Below are 17556 nucleotides of genomic sequence, written 5' to 3'. Positions count from 1 at the left end.
ACACACTAGTACACGCACACACACACAGACACTCGTACACGCACACACACACACACTAGTACACGCACACACACACAGACACTCGTACACGCACACACACACACACACTAGTACACACACACACACACACTAGTACACGCACACACACACACACACACACACACACTAGTACACGCACACACACACAGACACTCGTACACGCACACACACACACACTAGTACACGCACACACACACAGACACTCGTACACGCACACACACACACACACTAGTACACACACACACACACACTAGTACACGCACACACACACAGACACTCGTACACCACACACACACACACTAGTACACGCACACACACACAGACACTCGTACACACACACACACACACTAGTACACGCACACACACACACACACTAGTACACGCACACACACACAGACACTAGTACATGCACACACACACACACACTAGTACACGCACACACACACACACACTAGTACACGCACACACACACAGACACTCGTACACGCACACACACACAGACACTCGTACACGCACACACACACAGACACTCGTACACGCACACACACACACACACACACACACTAGTACACGCACACACACACACACTAGTACACGCACGCACACACACACACACACACTAGTACACGCACACACACACAGACACTAGTACACGCACGCACACACACACACACACACTAGTGCACGCACACACACACAGACACTCGTACACGCACACACACACACACACTAGTACACGCACACACACACAGACACTAGTACACGCACGCACACACACACACACACACTAGTGCACGCACACACACACAGACACTCGTACACGCACGCACACACACACACTAGTACACGCACACACACACACACTCGTACACGCACACACACACACACACTAGTACACACACACACACACACACACACACTAGTACACACACACACACACACACTAGTACACGCACACACACACAGACACTAGTACACGCACACACACACACTAGTACACGCACACACACACAGACACTAGTACACACACACACACACACACACACACACTAGTACACGCACACACACACACACACACTAGTACACGCACACACACACACACACACTAGTACACGCACACACACACACACACACTAGTACACGCACACACACACACACAGACACTCGTACACGCACACACACACACACACTAGTACACACACACACACACACGGGGGTCTGTGATGATTCCAGAGAGGAAATAAAGTTTTTTCTACTACTTCCTGTCTGCTGTGTTACTTCTCAAACTGACGCAGTGTTTGAGTACCGGTAATCTGATTACTCTCAGTAATCCGATGTCACAGAGATGTTAGCGTTGTTGTTTAATTTTCATTGTACATCTTAAAGATGGAGGACCCATGTGGGTCTTGAGGAATCCCTTTGTCTGGGGGAGGCGGGGCCTATGCAGATACCTGAGAACCGCCTACTTTACGGTGTGAATAAATTGGCCTGGGGGGGGGGATGGGCAGAGGTCTCGGATCTCTCCCGATCCGGATTTAATCACTTACATAGGATGCGGGGGAATATCCCCGACACTGCTGAACAGATGCTTTTATTCTGAAGGGGTCCGCTCTGGACCTCAATTAAACGGCGTGAGATCAAACAACCGTTAGCGGTCAGACCGGATCAATCAGGCCAAACGATTTAACCCTTAATGACCGGCGGGCGCGCTCCAATCGTTCAGCCTGTCCTCCCGGGCAGACGGTGACAAATAACGACTCGAGATAGAAACACATCAGAATATTAAGCACTGGGGGGAGGAGTCAACGGGGCATTTAAATAGATGGCTCCTCCCCCAGTCAGTCTGACCAGACGCATGGATTTAATCAGGCATTAAGTTTAGCAGGTCTGAGATCAGCAGTGACATCACAGTGACGTCACAGGTGACCCTTTCCACACCTGTCTTTCAGTCCTTCTCTACCTCCATCCATTATCTGCTATAACACCTTTGCCTCCAGTTAGCATTTTGCCCCGCCCACTCGCACCTGGGGAGTGAATTGTTCAGGTCCGAACGTGGACTGGGCCGTGCTCAGACCGTTACAGAACGCACGCACGCACACACACACGCACACAGCCGCCTGGTTCTCCAGAACCTGGACTCATGGAACGCGTTTCTGAACCCGTGTTCTGGGTCGGCTCAGCCCTCGGGCCCTGCAGGCGTCATCGGCGCCTTGATGTTTCCACCGGTCGGACCCGGAACGGAGACCCCGACCCGGCCTGGTTCTGGCCAGCGGACTTCATGGGGCTGAACCTCCTGCCGGGCCTGCAGGTGGGTTCTGAAAAGTCAAGCTCCGCTTCTCCCTCTCTCTGACCCTGCTGCAGCGTCCTCCTCACCTCCTCCCGGGGGCCTCCCACAGCCAGAGTCCGGGTTCTGACTCCGGGTTCTGACTCCGGGTTCTGCCTCCGGGTTCTGACTCCGGGTTCTGACTCCTCGTTTCTGTGCTCCGCTTCTCCGCGTTGAACCTTAATTATCTTTTTAATTCCGCCGTTGCGTCTGTGATTTACTTCAGGAGCCGAGCTCCACCGGCCGAGCTCCGGTCCACCGGGACCAAATTAAACGCCCCCGTCCGTCCGTCCGTCCGTCCGTCCGTCGACCGTATTCACGTACATTGTTGACGCAGCAGCTAACAGTTGCTAACAGCTGTTAGCTGCTGCTTTCAGCTAAACACCACAAAGACCCGGTCCAGACCCGGTCCAGACCCGGTCCAGGCTGAGTCCAGTGTGATCCAGATCCAAGGGGCTGGTCTTCCTGGTCACATGACGAGGGCCAGCCAATCAGGAGGCTGATGAGTTGAGCTGCGTTGAAGGTTTGACAGAACTCAAACGCAGCCGTCTGCTGTTAGACCTGTGTGTGTGTGCGTGTGTGCGTGTGCGTGAGTGTGTACGTGCGTGCGTTATGTAACTTCAGCTCCAAATGATGTTCTCAGGATGACGAATCAGAAGCTCAGAGTAGAAATGATTTGGATTCTCCCCAGAAATCCTCTGCAGCAGGAAAATAGCATTCCTCTCTTGTACTGCTGGTACTTATACTGCAGTGATGCTCCTGAAGTACTCCGAGTACTCCTGCAGTACTCCATCGTGTTTCCATCCAGTTCCTGTGGAGAATCATTGAAGTTATTTTTTTACTGATTTGACTTTGATGCTTTTATTGTGAAAGGGAATGTTTCACAAAACAAGAAGTTTTTTCCAACATAAATATTTAGTCATGTGACCTTCAAATAAATACCCAAATGAATACACAAATAAATACACAATGAATACCCAAATGAATACACAAATAAATACACAATGAATACACAATGAATACCCAAATGAATACACAAATAAATACACAATGAATACCCAAATGAATACACAAATAAATACACAATGAATACCCAAATGAATACACAATGAATACCCAAATGAATACACAAATAAATACACAATAAATACCCAAATGAATACACAATGAATACCCAAATGAATACACAAATAAATACACAATGAATACCCAAATAAATACACAATGAATACCCAAACAAATACACAATGGATACACAATGAATACCCAAATGAATACACAAATAAATACACAATGAATACCCAAATAAATACACAATGAATACACAATGAATACACAATGAATACACAATGAATACCCAAATAAATACACAATGAATACACAATGAATACACAATGAATACACAATGAATACCCAAATAAATACACAATGAATACACAATGAATACCCACCAGCCTTTAACACCTCCTCTTCCTCTTCTTTTTTATGGGGTCTGTCTCTTCTCCTTTTTTCCTGTCCTCCTCTGCACCTCCTCTCTCCTCCTGCTTTACATTCTTTTTTTACCCCCCCCCCCCCCCATTCGGTTCCTGATTTGAACCTCCTTCCAACACCTCCTCTCTCCTCCTTTCTCCCCCTCCTGTTGCTCTCTTCCCTCCCTCCTCCCCTTCTTTTCTCCTGTCCTCTGCACCTCCTTGTAGGACAGCGTCTCCTAACGCACCTCCTAATATCTTTTTCTTCACCTCCTATGGGAAGCTCCACAGTGACTCCTGTTTTTGGGAGACACCTCCCCTCCCGCCTCCTCCTCCACTCTCCCCCCAGCAGCAGGAGCAGCCGCCTGTCCGCGTTTCGGAGGAGCGGCAGGATGTCTTTCAGCTCCTCTTCCTCCCGGTCCCGGTCCCGGACTCTCCGACTCTTCCTCCTCCTGCAGCACCTCCTGGTGCCGCCGTGCCTCCTCCACCCGCAGCCGTGTCACCTCCTGGCTCAGATCGGACACACCGTGCGCGTCGGTGCGCTCCTACCGGCGCAGCGCGCGGCTCGTGCGCAGGTTCAGGCGGCGCTGAGCCGCGCGGCAGCCGCCCTGAGCCGGGACCGGGACCGGGACCGGGACCGGGACCCGGACCCGGACCCGGACCGGATCAACTTTCTGCCCTACAACCTGAGCCTGGAGCTCGTGTCCCGGCAGCCGGCGGCCGCGGACCCGGAGTCCCTGTTCCGGTGCGCGTGTCAGGGCGTGGTGGTGCAGGGCGTGTCCGCCGTGCTCGCCTTCCCGCAGAGCCGCGCCGAGCTGCTCCAGGTGGACTTCCTGGCCTCCTTCCTGGAGATCCCGTTCCTCAGCGTCCTCGAGCACGGGGAGCCGCTCCGCACGCAGGTACGGCGCGCGCCTCCACACGCACCCGGGGCAGCGCGCGCGCTGCGCGCCGAGTGTCTGGACTTCGTGACATCCGGTTTGACCTTGACCCGTTTGATGTCTGGAGGTGAAGCGAAGCGCGTGCGCCCGTTAACATCCTGTTCGCGCGCCTCTTAGTGGTTTCCGGTCCTCCGTTTCACTGCTCCGCTATGGGGACTCTGAAATCCACTTCAGTCCACAAGAGGTTGTTCCACGTGCAGAGCCTGACCCGGTTCGTGGGGGGGCCCAGTAGGTAAGAGGTCTACGAGATCCGGACCGTTTGGTTCTGTCTGGGGAGAGCAGGGAACCGTTGTTGGTTGTTGGTTGTTGTTTGTTTGTTTGTTTGTGGTTGTTGGTTGTTTGTTTGTTGTTGGTTGTTTGTTGGTGGTTGTTTGTTGGTTGTTGGTTGTTTGTTGGTTGTTTGTTGGTTGGTTGTTTGTTTGTTTGTTGGTTGTTGTTTGTTGTTTGTTTGTTGTTTGTTGTTGGTTGTTGTTTGTTTGTTGTTGGTTGTTTGTTTGTTGTTGGTTGTTTGTTTGTTGTTGGTTGTTTGTTGGTGGTTGTTTGTTGGTGGTTGGTTGGTTGTTTGGTTGTTTGTTGGTTGTGTGTTGTGTGTTGGTTGTTGGTTGTTTGTTGGTTGTTTGTTGGTTGTTTGTTTGTTTGTTTGTTGGTTGTTGTTTGTTGTTTGTTTGTTGTTTGTTGTTGGTTGTTTGTTGGTTGTTGTTTGTTTGTTGTTGGTTGTTTGTTTGTTGTTGGTTGGTTGTTTGTTGTTGGTTGTTAGTTGTTTGTTTGTTGTTGGTTGTTTATTGGTGGTTGTTGGTTGGTGGTTTGTTGTTGGTTGTTTGTTGGTGGTTGTTTGTTGGTGGTTGTTTGTTGTTTGTTGGTTGGTTGTTGGTTGTTTGTTGGTTGTTTGTTGGTTGTTGTTTGTTGTTTGTTTGTTGTTTGTTTGTTGGTGGTTGTTTGTTGTTTGTTGTTTGTTTGTTGGTTGTTTGGCTGTCTGATTAAAAAGATGCCACCTGATTGGCTGATTCTGGTGACGCTGAGTGATCCGGAGGTGAATCCAGGTCCGGTTCTTGTTCGGGCCCATCAGAGGGGTGGAGTTGTGACACTGCCCCCTACAGGGAGCGGAGATAATGCAGGTTCAGTCATTTCCGGGGTTTTCACACCTGAGAAGGTGAAAAGCTCTTTCGGGTCCGGAGCTGGAACAGCAGCTGTCGTCTGATTGGTCACACAATAATCCATTGATTAACCATGAATCAGATTCATTGGGATCGGATTAGTCTGTTTTGTTTTCCAGATGAATCCGAACCATTCACAGAAACGACCCAACGACGTTTCATTGATCCAGGACTTCCGGGGGGCCCTTTCAGAGTAAAAGCCTGGCTTTGACTGGATGAGATGGGGACCCTTTCAGAGTAAAAGCCTGACTTTGACTTGATGAGATGGGGACCCTTTCAGAGTAAAAGCCTGACTTTGACTTGATGAGATGGGGACCCTTTCAGAGTAAAAGCCTGACTTTGACTTGATGAGATGGGGGACCCTTTCAGAGTAAAAGCCTGACTTTGACTTGATGAGATGGGGACCCTTTCAGAGTAAAAGCCTGGCTTTGACTTGATGAGATGGGTACCCTTTCAGAGTAAAAGCCTGACTTTGAGTTGATCAAATGGGGACCCTTTCAGAGTAAAAGCCTGACTTTGAGTTGATGAGATGGGGACCCTTTCAGAGTAAAAGCCTGACTTTGAGTTGATCAGATGGGGACCCTTTCAGAGTAAAAGCCTGACTTTGAGTTGATGAGATGAGGACCCTTTCAGAGTAAAAGCCTGACTGAGTTGATGAGATGTGGGACCCTTTCAGAGTAAAAGCCTGGCTTTGAGTTTATGAGATGGGGACCCTTTCAGAGTAAAAGCCTGGCTTTGAGTTGATGAGATGGGGACCCTTTCAGAGTAAAAGCCTGGCTTTGAGTTGATGAGATGGGGACCCTTTCAGAGTAAAAGCCTGACTCTGAGTTGATCAGATTATCGCTGCAGGATGAAAACAATCCCATTAGAGCCGCAGCCTGATTTGTTCCCTCGTGGAGAAACATTGTATTCCTGGGATTGCTTTAATCCTCAGAGAGGAGTTCTGTTTATCTGCTGATCAGAACCAGGTTTCTACCGGATACAGACACAGTTTTGGTTTTAAGGTCGGGTCAGGTTTTGGGGATGAATTCAGAGGCGGAGCTTGTAGGCGTGTTTTTCTGCTGCAGCCTGAAACCGGACGTTCCCTCTGGTTTAGCGTTGTTAGCTGTTAGCTGTTAGCTTGCTGATGATGCCGCGGTGTCTCCGGACGCCACGCGGGTGGTGGACGGAGCGCTCTGATTGGCCCAACCCGTGGTCTGTGAGTCTCATTAATCATGTGATTGGATTCTGATACTGACCGACCCGGCCCGTTTTCTGTGCCGTGGCACTGCGCGACCCGACTCGCCATGCTGCTGCTGGTTGTTGTTGATCTCAGACTCTCTGAAGGAGCGGAGACATCTGCTCAGAGACGGAGACGGAGACGGAGACGAGCTGCTTTTCACGTTTACCCACTCAGGTTCTGTTTCTCTCCTCCAGCAGCCACCAACATTCTAAAAATATCCGCTTCCCTGCAAACCCCCGTTTCTTCTCGGGTCCAGACCCGCGGCGCCGGGTTCCTGTCATCTGGAGCAGCCCCCGCATCGGAGGCACAAAGTTTAGAGAGACGGCGGTAAAGCTGCCAGACAGCTCAGGGGCCCGCAAACCGCCAGCCCGTCCGTGGTTCTGGAGCGGTCCAACGCGGTGTCCGAGACCCGTCTGTGGTTCTGGAGCGCTCCAACGCGGTGTCCGAGACCCGTCTGTGGTTCTGATGTTCTAGACCCATCTGTGGTTCTGATGTTCTAGACCCGTCTGTGGTTCTGGCCCGTGATCCCACCTGGACTTCTTTATCCCTCGAGCTTCAGACGTTTGTTTAAATCTCAGAGGTGAAATGAGTCAAACAACGAGACGAGTGATGCATGATGGGAAACTAATCCTCTGCTGCTCGTCTTCGGGGGGATTAAAGCGTCCCTCATTTCACGGGCTTGGCGCCGATCCAAACAGATTTCTATTTTCTGTTGATGTTTTTATATCTTTCTATTTCCTGTTGATGTTTCTATATCTTTCTATTTCCTGTTGATGTTTTTAAATCTTTCTATTTCCTGTTGATGTTTTTATATCTTTCTATTTCCTGTTGATGTTTCTATATCTTTCTATTTCCTGTTGATGTTTTTAAATCTTTCTATTTCCTGTTGATGTTTTTATATCTTTCTATTTCCTGTTGATGTTTTAAATCTTTCTATTTCCTGTTGATGTTTTTAAATCTTTCTATTTCCTGTTGATATTGTTTCGCCTCCTCATCCAATCAGACGCGCTGAATTAGCTCTGCTATCAGGGATGATGCTGTTTGTGGTTAAGGTCCCCTGGCAGACCGCCACATTTACCCAGCATGCATCAGTGCTCTAACGACTGTGACCTTCTCTGCCATGTCTCACATCTGAGCGCTCGTCTTCATCGGATGACGGACTTCAGTTTCAAACAGCTGAGCTAACGTTAGCGGACGCTCAACGCCACCGGAGGTAAATAAATACCTGTCTGCGCTGCAGGTGGACACTTCCTGTTTTTCATCCAATGAGGGCGTCGGGCTGGGAACCCGCCGGGTCTCCCAGTGGGGGTCATTTAGGTCACGCCTCCACGTGAACGTGGGCGGAGCAGTGATTACCTAAATGTAGGATAAACAGCAGTGATGAATTCTGGGATGGATTGGGCGGCGGCCAACAGGCGGGAGGACGCATCGATCTGTCTGCTGGCTTTAATCGGGTCGAGGCTGGAGAGGGCTTTAAAGACGCCAGTCCGTGTTCCCGTGACTCCGCCCCATCGCCGCAAAGACGCCAGTCCGTGTTCCCGTGACTCCGCCCCATCGCCACAAAGACGCCAGTCCGTGTTCCCGTGACTCCGCCCCATCGCCACAAAGACGCCAGTCCGTGTTCCCGTGACTCCGCCCCATCGCCGCAAAGACGCCAGTCCGTGTTCCCGTGACTCCGCCCATCGCCGCAAAGACGCCAGTCCGTGTTCCCGTGACTCCGCCCCATCGCCGCAAAGACGCCAGTCCGTGTTCCCGTGACTCCGCCCCATCGCCGCAAAGACGCCAGTCCGTGTTCCCGTGACTCCGCCCCATCGCCACAAAGACGCCAGTCCGTGTTCCCGTGACTCCGCCCCATCGCCACAAAGACGCCAGTCCGTGTTCCCGTGACTCCGCCCATCACGTCTCCTTGGTTCTCTGCTTGTTTTGTTGGTTCTCTGCTTGTTTTGTTGGTTTTCTGCTGGTTTTGTTGGTTCTCTGCTGGTTTTTATTGGTTCTCTGCTGGTTTTTGTTGGTTCTCTGCTGGTTTTTGTTGGTTCTCTGCTGGTTTTGTTGGTTCTGCCCAGACCTCTGACATCTCCTTTTTCTCTCCTTCTGGTTGTGGTGCTCCTGATCCTTCTCCTGGATCTCCTGCTGTCCCTCCTGCTGGACGTCCTGCTGATCTAGAACCGGTTCCACCTACAGATGGTGACGGGGGTTCCTGAGTCTGGCCTATCGGACCTGCTGCTGGCGGTCCTGCAGCGCTCCGGTTGGATGGAAGGTACTGCCGTCCTGTGTCGGGGCTGGGAGGAGTCTCGAGGTGTCCTGAGGCTCCTGCGTGGCAGCGCTGCAACGTGGGACGGTGTGGGCGGAGCCAACTGGCAGCTGCACGCTGTCCTGAACCTGACACAGTCTGCACACAACGACACTCAGATCCACGACTTCCTGTCTCGACACTTTAGAGAGAAGCAGCCGTCGCCGTCGTCAGTGCTGCTGTTTGGCGCCGACCCGCTGTGCGCGGCGGCGGTGCTACGCAGCGCCCAGGCCCTGGGCCTCACATTACCCAGGGTGCACTGGGTGCTGGGCCAGCCGCTCAGCCCGGACGCCCTGCACGCCATCGGCCTACCGCTCGGTCTGCTGGCCTACGGCGAGGTGGAGAGAAAACCGCTGGACTTCTACGTCAAAGACGCCTTGCAGCTCATCACCAGGGCTGTCGCCGTGGCGACCATGGTGAGACCCGACCTGGCTCTCATCCAGAACATGGTGAACTGTTACGACAAACCCAACAAGCACGAGGTGCCGTCATCGGGACAGTACCTGTCCAGGTTTGTCCTCTCCCTCCTCAGATTGTACAATCACGGAATTCACCTGTTTGTATTCACCTGCCATGTGATGAAGATGAAGGTGATGATGTGCTTCATCACCTTCACCTTCACTAGTTAGCTGACGTTAGCTTAGCCGCTGCGCCGAGGCCGTGTTTGTGTGCTCCGTTCAGACGACGCCGCTTTGCTGAAAGTCGTTTTTATCCGACGTCTCTTTATGTCTGTCGTTTTTATCCGACGTCTCTTTATGTCTGTCGTTTTTATCCGACGTCTCTTTATGTCTGTCGTTTTTATCCGTCGTCGTTTTTATCCGTCGTCTTTTTAGGTCTGTCGTTTTTATCCGTCGTCTCTTTAGGTCTGTCGTTTTTATCCGTCGTCTCTTTATGTCTGTCGTTTTTATCCAACGTCTCTTTATGTCTGTCGTTTTTATCCGACGTCTCTTTATGTCTGTCGCTTTTATCCGACGTCTCTTTATGTCTGTCGTTTTTATCCGACGCCTCTTTATGTCCGTCGTTTTTATCCGACGTCTCTTTATGTCTGTCGTTTTTATCCGACGTCTCTTTATGTCTGTCGTTTTTATCCGACGTCTCTTTATGTCTGTCGTTTTTGTCCGACGTCTCTTTATGTCTGTCGTTTTTATCCGACGTCTCTTTATGTCTCTTTAAGTCTGGTTCTGAGACCAGAACCAGGTCTGGTTCTGAGACCAGAACCAGGTCTGGTTCTGAGAACAGAACCAGGTCTGGTTCTGTCTGAGGGACGGAACGACACAAAATATCTGTCAACACACGTCCTCCGAAAACCCTTTCATGGAAGTAGAGATAAAGAATTTAATTTCCTCTGGATGGAATCAGAGCAGCAGATTTAATCAAAGCTCCCGCCATCATTGTAGTCCAACCCCCCCCCCCCCCCCCCACACACACACACACACACAGACACACACACATTAACGCTCATATATATTCACACACATTCAGTTTCTTGGTGTGAATGTTTGAAGTTTATTCATGAGGAGATTTATCAAAGCCTGGAGCGCTCTGCCTGTCTGCCTGTCTGCCTGTCTGTCTGCCTGCCTGCCTGTCTGCCTGTCTGTCTGTCTGTCTGCCTGTCTGTCTGTCTGTCTGTCTGCCTGCCTGCCTGTCTGCCTGTCTGTCTGTCTGTCTGCCTGTCTGTCTGTCTGTCTGTCTGCCTGTCTGTCTGTCTGCCTGCCTGCCTGTCTGCCTGTCTGTCTGCCTGCCTGCCTGTCTGCCTGTCTGTCTGTCTGTCTGTCTGCCTGCCTGCCTGTCTGCCTGCCTGTCTGCCTGCCTGCCTGTCTGCCTGCCTGCCTGTCTGCCTGCCTGCCTGTCTGCCTGTCTGTCTGTCTGTCTGCCTGCCTGCCTGTCTGCCTGTCTGTCTGTCTGCCTGTCTGCCTGCCTGTCTGTCTGCCTGTCTGCCTGTCTGTCTGCCTGCCTGCCTGTCTGTCTGCCTGCCTGCCTGCCTGCCTGCCTGCCTGCCTGTCTGTCTGCCTGCCTGTCTGCCTGTCTGCCTGTCTGTCTGCCTGTCTGCCTGCCTGTCTGTCTGCCTGCCTGCCTGTCTGCCTGCCTGTCTGTCTGCCTGTCTGCCTGTCTGTCTGTCTGTCTGCCTGTCTGTCTCTCCCTCTCTCTCTGTCTTTAATCATGAAGTCATCAATCTGTATCCGACCCGGATTGGCTGGATCAACCTGTTAGCATCCTGCTAGCATGCTGTTAGCTTCAGGACGCTAGCTTTAAGCACTGCGTTGGTTCCGGTGACGTTCACGGTAAATGAACCCTCAGAGGACGTCAGTCAGCAGGCCGCCGCCGCCGCCCTGCTGGTGAGGGAGCCGGGTCCTGGTGGAACCATTCACCTGTTGTCTTTCTGCTCTCCAGGTTCTTGTCCAACACGTCTTTCTCCGGTCTCACGGGTCCGATCCGTGTCCACCAGAACCAGTCTCAGGTCCTCACCTCGCAGCGCTTCCACATCTGGAGCCTGCGTCGGGACGCGTTGGGTCAGCCCACGTGGGTGACGGTCGGCACCTGGGTGGGGGGGCAGCTGCAGGTGGAGGACCAGGGGGTGTGGCAGGGACCAAAGCCTCGCCACAGTCCAGAGGGGACATCGGGGCGGAGCAGGGGCCGCTGGAGGGCGGGGACGCCGGTGTGGGGGAGTCGGGTCCGGGTGGTGACGCTGGTGGAGCATCCCTTCGTGTTCACGCGGGACGTGGACAACGAGGGCAGCTGTCCAGCCGGGCAGTACTGCCTGGACGCCGGCGCCAACAGCTCCGAAACTCTGGAGCGGCTCTTCAGGGAGGTCGCCGGCGGCAACGGCAGCTTCCTGCCCGCCGAGTACAGCAAGTGTTGCTATGGATACTGCATCGACCTGCTGGAGAAGCTGGCCGAGGACCTGGGCTTCCAGTTTGACCTTTACGTCGTCGGAGACGGGAAGTACGGCGCCCGGAAGGGGGGGCGGTGGACCGGCCTGGTGGGCGACCTTCTGAACGGGCTCGCCGACCTGGCCGTCACCTCCTTCAGCATCAACTCGGCTCGGAGCCGCGTCATCGACTTCACCTCGCCCTTCTTCTCCACCAGCCTGGGCATCCTGGTGCGCAGCAAGGACACGGCGGCCCCCATCGGCGCCTTCATGTGGCCCCTGCACTGGTCCATGTGGGTCGGCATCTTCCTGGCGCTGCACATCACGGCGCTGTTCCTCACGCTGTACGAGTGGAAGAGTCCGTACGGCATGACGCCCCACGGGCGGAACCGGACCCGGGTCTTCTCCTACTCGTCGGCGCTGAACCTGTGCTACGCCATCCTGTTCGGACGCACCGTGTCCTCCAAGACCCCGAAGTGCTGGACGGGCCGCTTCCTGATGAACCTGTGGGCCATCTTCTGCCTGCTGGTTCTGTCCAGCTACACCGCCAACCTGGCCGCCGTCATGGTGGGGGAGAAGACCTTCGAGGAGGTGTCGGGGATCCACGACGCAAAGGTGAGCTAGCGCGGCCTCTCGCCTGTCCCCCGCTCGCCGCTGAGACCCGATGTCCCCGTCTGGGTTCTTGTCTTCCGGCGCCAGCTGCACCACCCGTCGTGGGGGTTCCGCTTCGGGACGGTGAGGGAGAGCAGCGCCGAGGATTACATGAGGAAGAGCTTCCCAGAGATGCACGAGTACATGCGGCGCTTCAGCGAGCCGACCACGCCGGAGGGCGTCGCCACTCTGAAGTAAGCCGCGCCCCACGGCCGCTCGGCCGCACGCATGGGGTTGCCGTAGTAACCGTGTTGCTCTCTGTTGAAGGGCAGATCCCCCCCGGCTCGACGCCTTCATCATGGACAAAGCTCTGCTGGACTACGAGGTGTCCATCGACGCCGACTGTAAACTGGCGACTGTCGGGAAACCGTTCGCCATCGAAGGCGAGTGTCTGTTGTCCTGTCACCATGGCGACAAGGTCTCTGTGAAGCTTCTTATTCAGCGTTTATGGTTTGCTTGATACTTCAAACGCATCAAACGATCAGGAAACGCATTTCTAAAGTAGTTCTTAACGTTCCCTCTGTGGGGGGCGGAGCCCGTTAGCGGTCCCTCTGTCGGGGGCGGAGCCCGTTAGCATTCCCTCTGTGGGGGGCGGAGCCCGTTAGCGTTCCCTCTGTCGGGGGCGGAGCCCGTTAGCGTCCCTCTGTCGGGGGCGGAGCCCGTTAGGCGTTCCCCTGTCGGGGGCGGAGCCCGTTAGCGTCCCTCTGTCGGGGGCGGAGCCCGTTAGCGTCCCTCTGTCGGGGGCGGAGCCCGTTAGCGTCCCTCTGTCGGGGGCGGAGCCCGTTAGCGGTCCCTCTGTCGGGGGCGGAGCCCGTTAGCGTCCCTCTGTCGGGGGCGGAGCCCGTTAGGCGTTCCCCTGTCGGGGGCGGAGCCCGTTAGCGTCCCTCTGTCGGGGGCGGAGCCCGTTAGGCGTTCCCCTGTCGGGGGCGGAGCCCGTTAGCGTCCCTCTGTCGGGGGCGGAGCCCGTTAGCGTCCCTCTGTCGGGGGCGGAGCCCGTTAGCGTTCCCCTGTCGGGGGCGGAGCCCGTTAGGCGTGCAGCAGAACTCCGACCGGACCCTGACGCCGGTTCTGCTCCCTGTCTCAGGTTACGGCATCGGCCTCCCCCAGAACTCTCCTCTGAGCTCCAACATCTCCGAGTTCATCAGCAGGTACAAGTCCGAGGGTTACATGGACCTGCTGCACGACAAGTGGTACAAGATGGTCCCGTGTGGGAACCGGGGCTTCGCCGTGACCGAGGTCAGGCTGGGCGGAACCCACACACAGAACCACAGAACCACAGAACCACAGACTGCTTTGTTGCTGTTCAATGTCACTCTTCTTCCTCTCCTCTTCCTCAGACTCTCCAGATGGGAATCAGCCACTTTTCGGGACTTTTTGTGTTGTTGTGTGTTGGAGTGGGCGGAGCTTTACTGACTCTGGCAGGTGAACACGGGTTCTATCAACTCATCCTGCCGCACATCCGCCGCCGACAGAACCTCAAATACTGGCTGCACACCTCCCAGGTGAGACTTTCACTCTGACCCGGGCAAGAACAAACGTGCACACGCACACGCACACGCACACGCACACGCACACGCATGATGAAGATCTGCTGGTGTTTTTGACAGAAAATCCACCGGGCCCTGAACATGACGTATGAAGACGTGAAGAAGCAGCGAGCGGAGAGAGAGAAAAGGTCTGTCTCATGTTTATAGCGTCATCAGTGATGTCATCAGTGATGTCATTCTGGGAGTCTTTTAAAGGAGCAGTTCACCCAAAAGTACCAAAAGTACAAATACAAGTCATCCCCTCAAATGGAAGTCAGGAGAAGTATTCACAGGAGAAAATCATCCTGTTAAAGAAGCGACTAGTCGAACACCTGAGACTAGTCTAAAACACCTGAGACTAGTCTAAAACACCTGAGACTAGTCCAAAACACCTGAGACTAGTCTAAAACACCTGAGACTAGTCCAAAACACCTGAGACTAGTCTAAAACACCTGAGACTAGTCCAAAACACCTGAGACTAGTCTAAAACACCTGAGACTAGTCCAAAACACCTGAGACTAGTCTAAAACACCTGAGACTAGTCCAAAACACCTGAGACTAGTCCAAAACACCTGAGACTAGTCTAAAACACCTGAGACTAGTCCAAAACACCTGAGACTAGTCTAAAACACCTGAGACTAGTCCAAAACACCTGAGACTAGTCTAAAACACCTGAAGGAGACTAGTCTAAAACACCTGAGACTAGTCTAAAACACCTGAAGGAGACTAGTCTAAAACACATGAGACTAGTCTAAAACACATGAGACTAGTCTAAAACACCTGAGACTAGTCTAAAACACCTGAGACTAGTCTAAAACCAGGATTGTAGTTTTGTGGACTGGAAGTTGAGGCTTTAATGGCGGCTCAGAACATTCCGACTCCCTGAACGTTTCCTGTTCTCTGATTCCCGCCGAGGTTCTCATCAACCAACGTGACTCCAGGGTAAAGCCTGATCAGGTGTCTGTTTCCCGTTCAGCTGTAACCTGGAGAAGACCCAGCCCCCCCCAGGTCCGCCCGCCCCGGGAGCCTCCGCCAAGTGGAACAACGAGGCCAGCAAGGACGCAGCTGACACCGCCGCCGCCATCAAGGATGGCCGAGACTTCAAACGAGTGCATTTCAATCTGGAGACGCTCAACACTCGTCGCCTGCTAGCCCGAATCGCCGCCTCCGACGCCAAGGCTAAGCCTGACGGCGAGGCTGCGTCCCGGCCGAGGTGTGAGAACGGCGGGCCGGGGGCCTCCTTCGCCAGCCTGCTGCTGTCTATTCCCACAGCGTCCTCCGCGTCTCCTCCCACTGTAGCCGTGACCACCCCGCCCACCTCTGTGGTCCCTCCCCCTGCCCCCGTGGTCCCTCCCCAACCCGGCGAGCTGGAGGAGCTGCAGGAGAAGATTGAACAGATGAGGGAGAAGCTGAGGACAGCTCTTACCAGGAGGGCCGAGATCCAGACCACTCTGGCCAAACCTGTTGCCACGGTGACCTATAGCCCATCCTCAGTTACTACAGCGACAACTACAACAGTGACAACGGGAGCCCCGCCCACTGTCCCCCCAATAACACCCCTCCCCCACAACACAAAGTGTGTGATGACCATGACAGACCCGCCCCACAAAGTCTTGTCCAAAGTCCGGCCCATCCAGAGCAGACTGGCCAATCAGAGGAGGTGATGCTCCCTGTGTAGGTCACGTGACCCCGCCTCTTCCTGAACAGATAAACGAGAACTTGATCATTCCAGCAATAAAGTTTATTATTTCAGTTTGCAGAATCGCCAAAGTTTCCTTAAACTCGATCTGCAGGTCGGTTAATAATGATCTATTCTGATTGGCCGCTGATAAGTTCAGATCCCTGATAAGTTGAATAAGAGTGGAAGCCTCTGACCAATCACCAATCAGGTTCTAATAAAGGACTCATTGGAGAACTTTATGTGAATTACGAACAACAGCGGGTCCTGAATTGATCCCTGAGGAACACCAGTTTTAGCGTAGTTTTGGTTTTGCTCCTTGTTCTGGTGAATATTGAAGCGGGCGCTGCAACGTGGATGCTGATGGTCGTTTGCTGCTCGGACTGGTTGGACTGGTTGGCCTGCTCGGACTGGTTGGCCTGGTTGGACTGGTTGGACTGGTTGGCCTGCTCGGACTGGTTGGACTGGTTGGACTGGTCGGACTGGTTGGACTGGTCGGACTGGTCGGACTGGTTGGACTGGTTGGCCTGGTTGGACTGGTTGGACTGGTTGGACTAGTTGAACTGGTTGGACTGGTTGGACTGGTTGGCCTGCTCGGACTGGTTGGACTGGTTGGACTGGTTGGCCTGGTTGGACTGGTTGGACTGGTTGGACTAGTTGAACTGGTTGGACTGGTTGGACTAGTTGAACTGGTCGGACTGGTTGGACTAGCCGCTGCGGCGCTAGCATGGCTGCTCTAGAGCGCTGAGGACGTTTCAAAGACGGGAACATAGCGGATTCAACCTGGTTTCAGTCCAGGTTGAATCTGGTTCCAGTCCAGGTTGAATCTGGTTCCAGTCCAGGTTGAACCACTTGCCGATGTTTCGATTCTCCTTTAAGGGTTTTATTCTGTAACTGGAACATTTTATTACTCGTTATCTTTGAATAATGAAATTACTGCAGCTCTAATGGAGCGATCAATTAATAAACTGATTATTACAAATAAAGGTACGTGAAACAGATGTGGGTACATAAACAGATCCTAAGGTGGAAATGATGGGATGGATTTTATCTTTCTATGCTCTTTGGTACATTTGAATGGTTGTTTAATCCCACAGACCGTTCGTGTATAATAATCTGTACAAACATTTATTATATTCTCAATGTGGACGGTTTTAATTTACAAAGTTACATGAATCCATTCGCGAGTTAATTATCCTGTTAAATATACTTCTATCAATGATTAAAGGAACTTAACATAAAGATAGCTTCACATTGAGGATCAATGGAATGGAAAGCTTTATTGTCATTGTCAATACAGTACAAGTACACAGTACAAGTACACAGTGCAAGGACACAGTACAAGGACACAGTACAAGTACACCGTACAAGGACACAGTACAAGGACACAGTACAAG

At 52.9% G+C, this 17556-nt stretch overlaps 1 protein-coding gene across 1 annotated transcript; it reads left to right on the top strand.

The window, feature by feature from the left end:
- The first annotated feature begins 4223 nt into the window (after positions 1 to 4223).
- grin3bb (glutamate receptor, ionotropic, N-methyl-D-aspartate 3Bb) lies at positions 4224 to 16145 on the top strand. Its single transcript, XM_068743368.1, has 9 exons — positions 4224 to 4730; positions 9309 to 9946; positions 11827 to 12919; positions 13004 to 13149; positions 13223 to 13338; positions 14040 to 14191; positions 14293 to 14457; positions 14563 to 14630; positions 15458 to 16145. The coding sequence occupies exons 1-9, from the start codon at positions 4224 to 4226 to the stop codon at positions 16143 to 16145; spliced, it is 3573 nt and encodes a 1190-aa protein (XP_068599469.1).
- Positions 16146 to 17556: the final 1411 nt, after the last annotated feature.

The sequence above is a fragment of the Brachionichthys hirsutus genome, chromosome 9 (assembly GCF_040956055.1).
Source record: "Brachionichthys hirsutus isolate HB-005 chromosome 9, CSIRO-AGI_Bhir_v1, whole genome shotgun sequence".
Classification (NCBI taxonomy): domain Eukaryota; kingdom Metazoa; phylum Chordata; class Actinopteri; order Lophiiformes; family Brachionichthyidae; genus Brachionichthys; species Brachionichthys hirsutus.
Note: the sequence above shows the minus strand (reverse complement) of the source record. Positions and strands in the feature narration are given on the sequence as shown.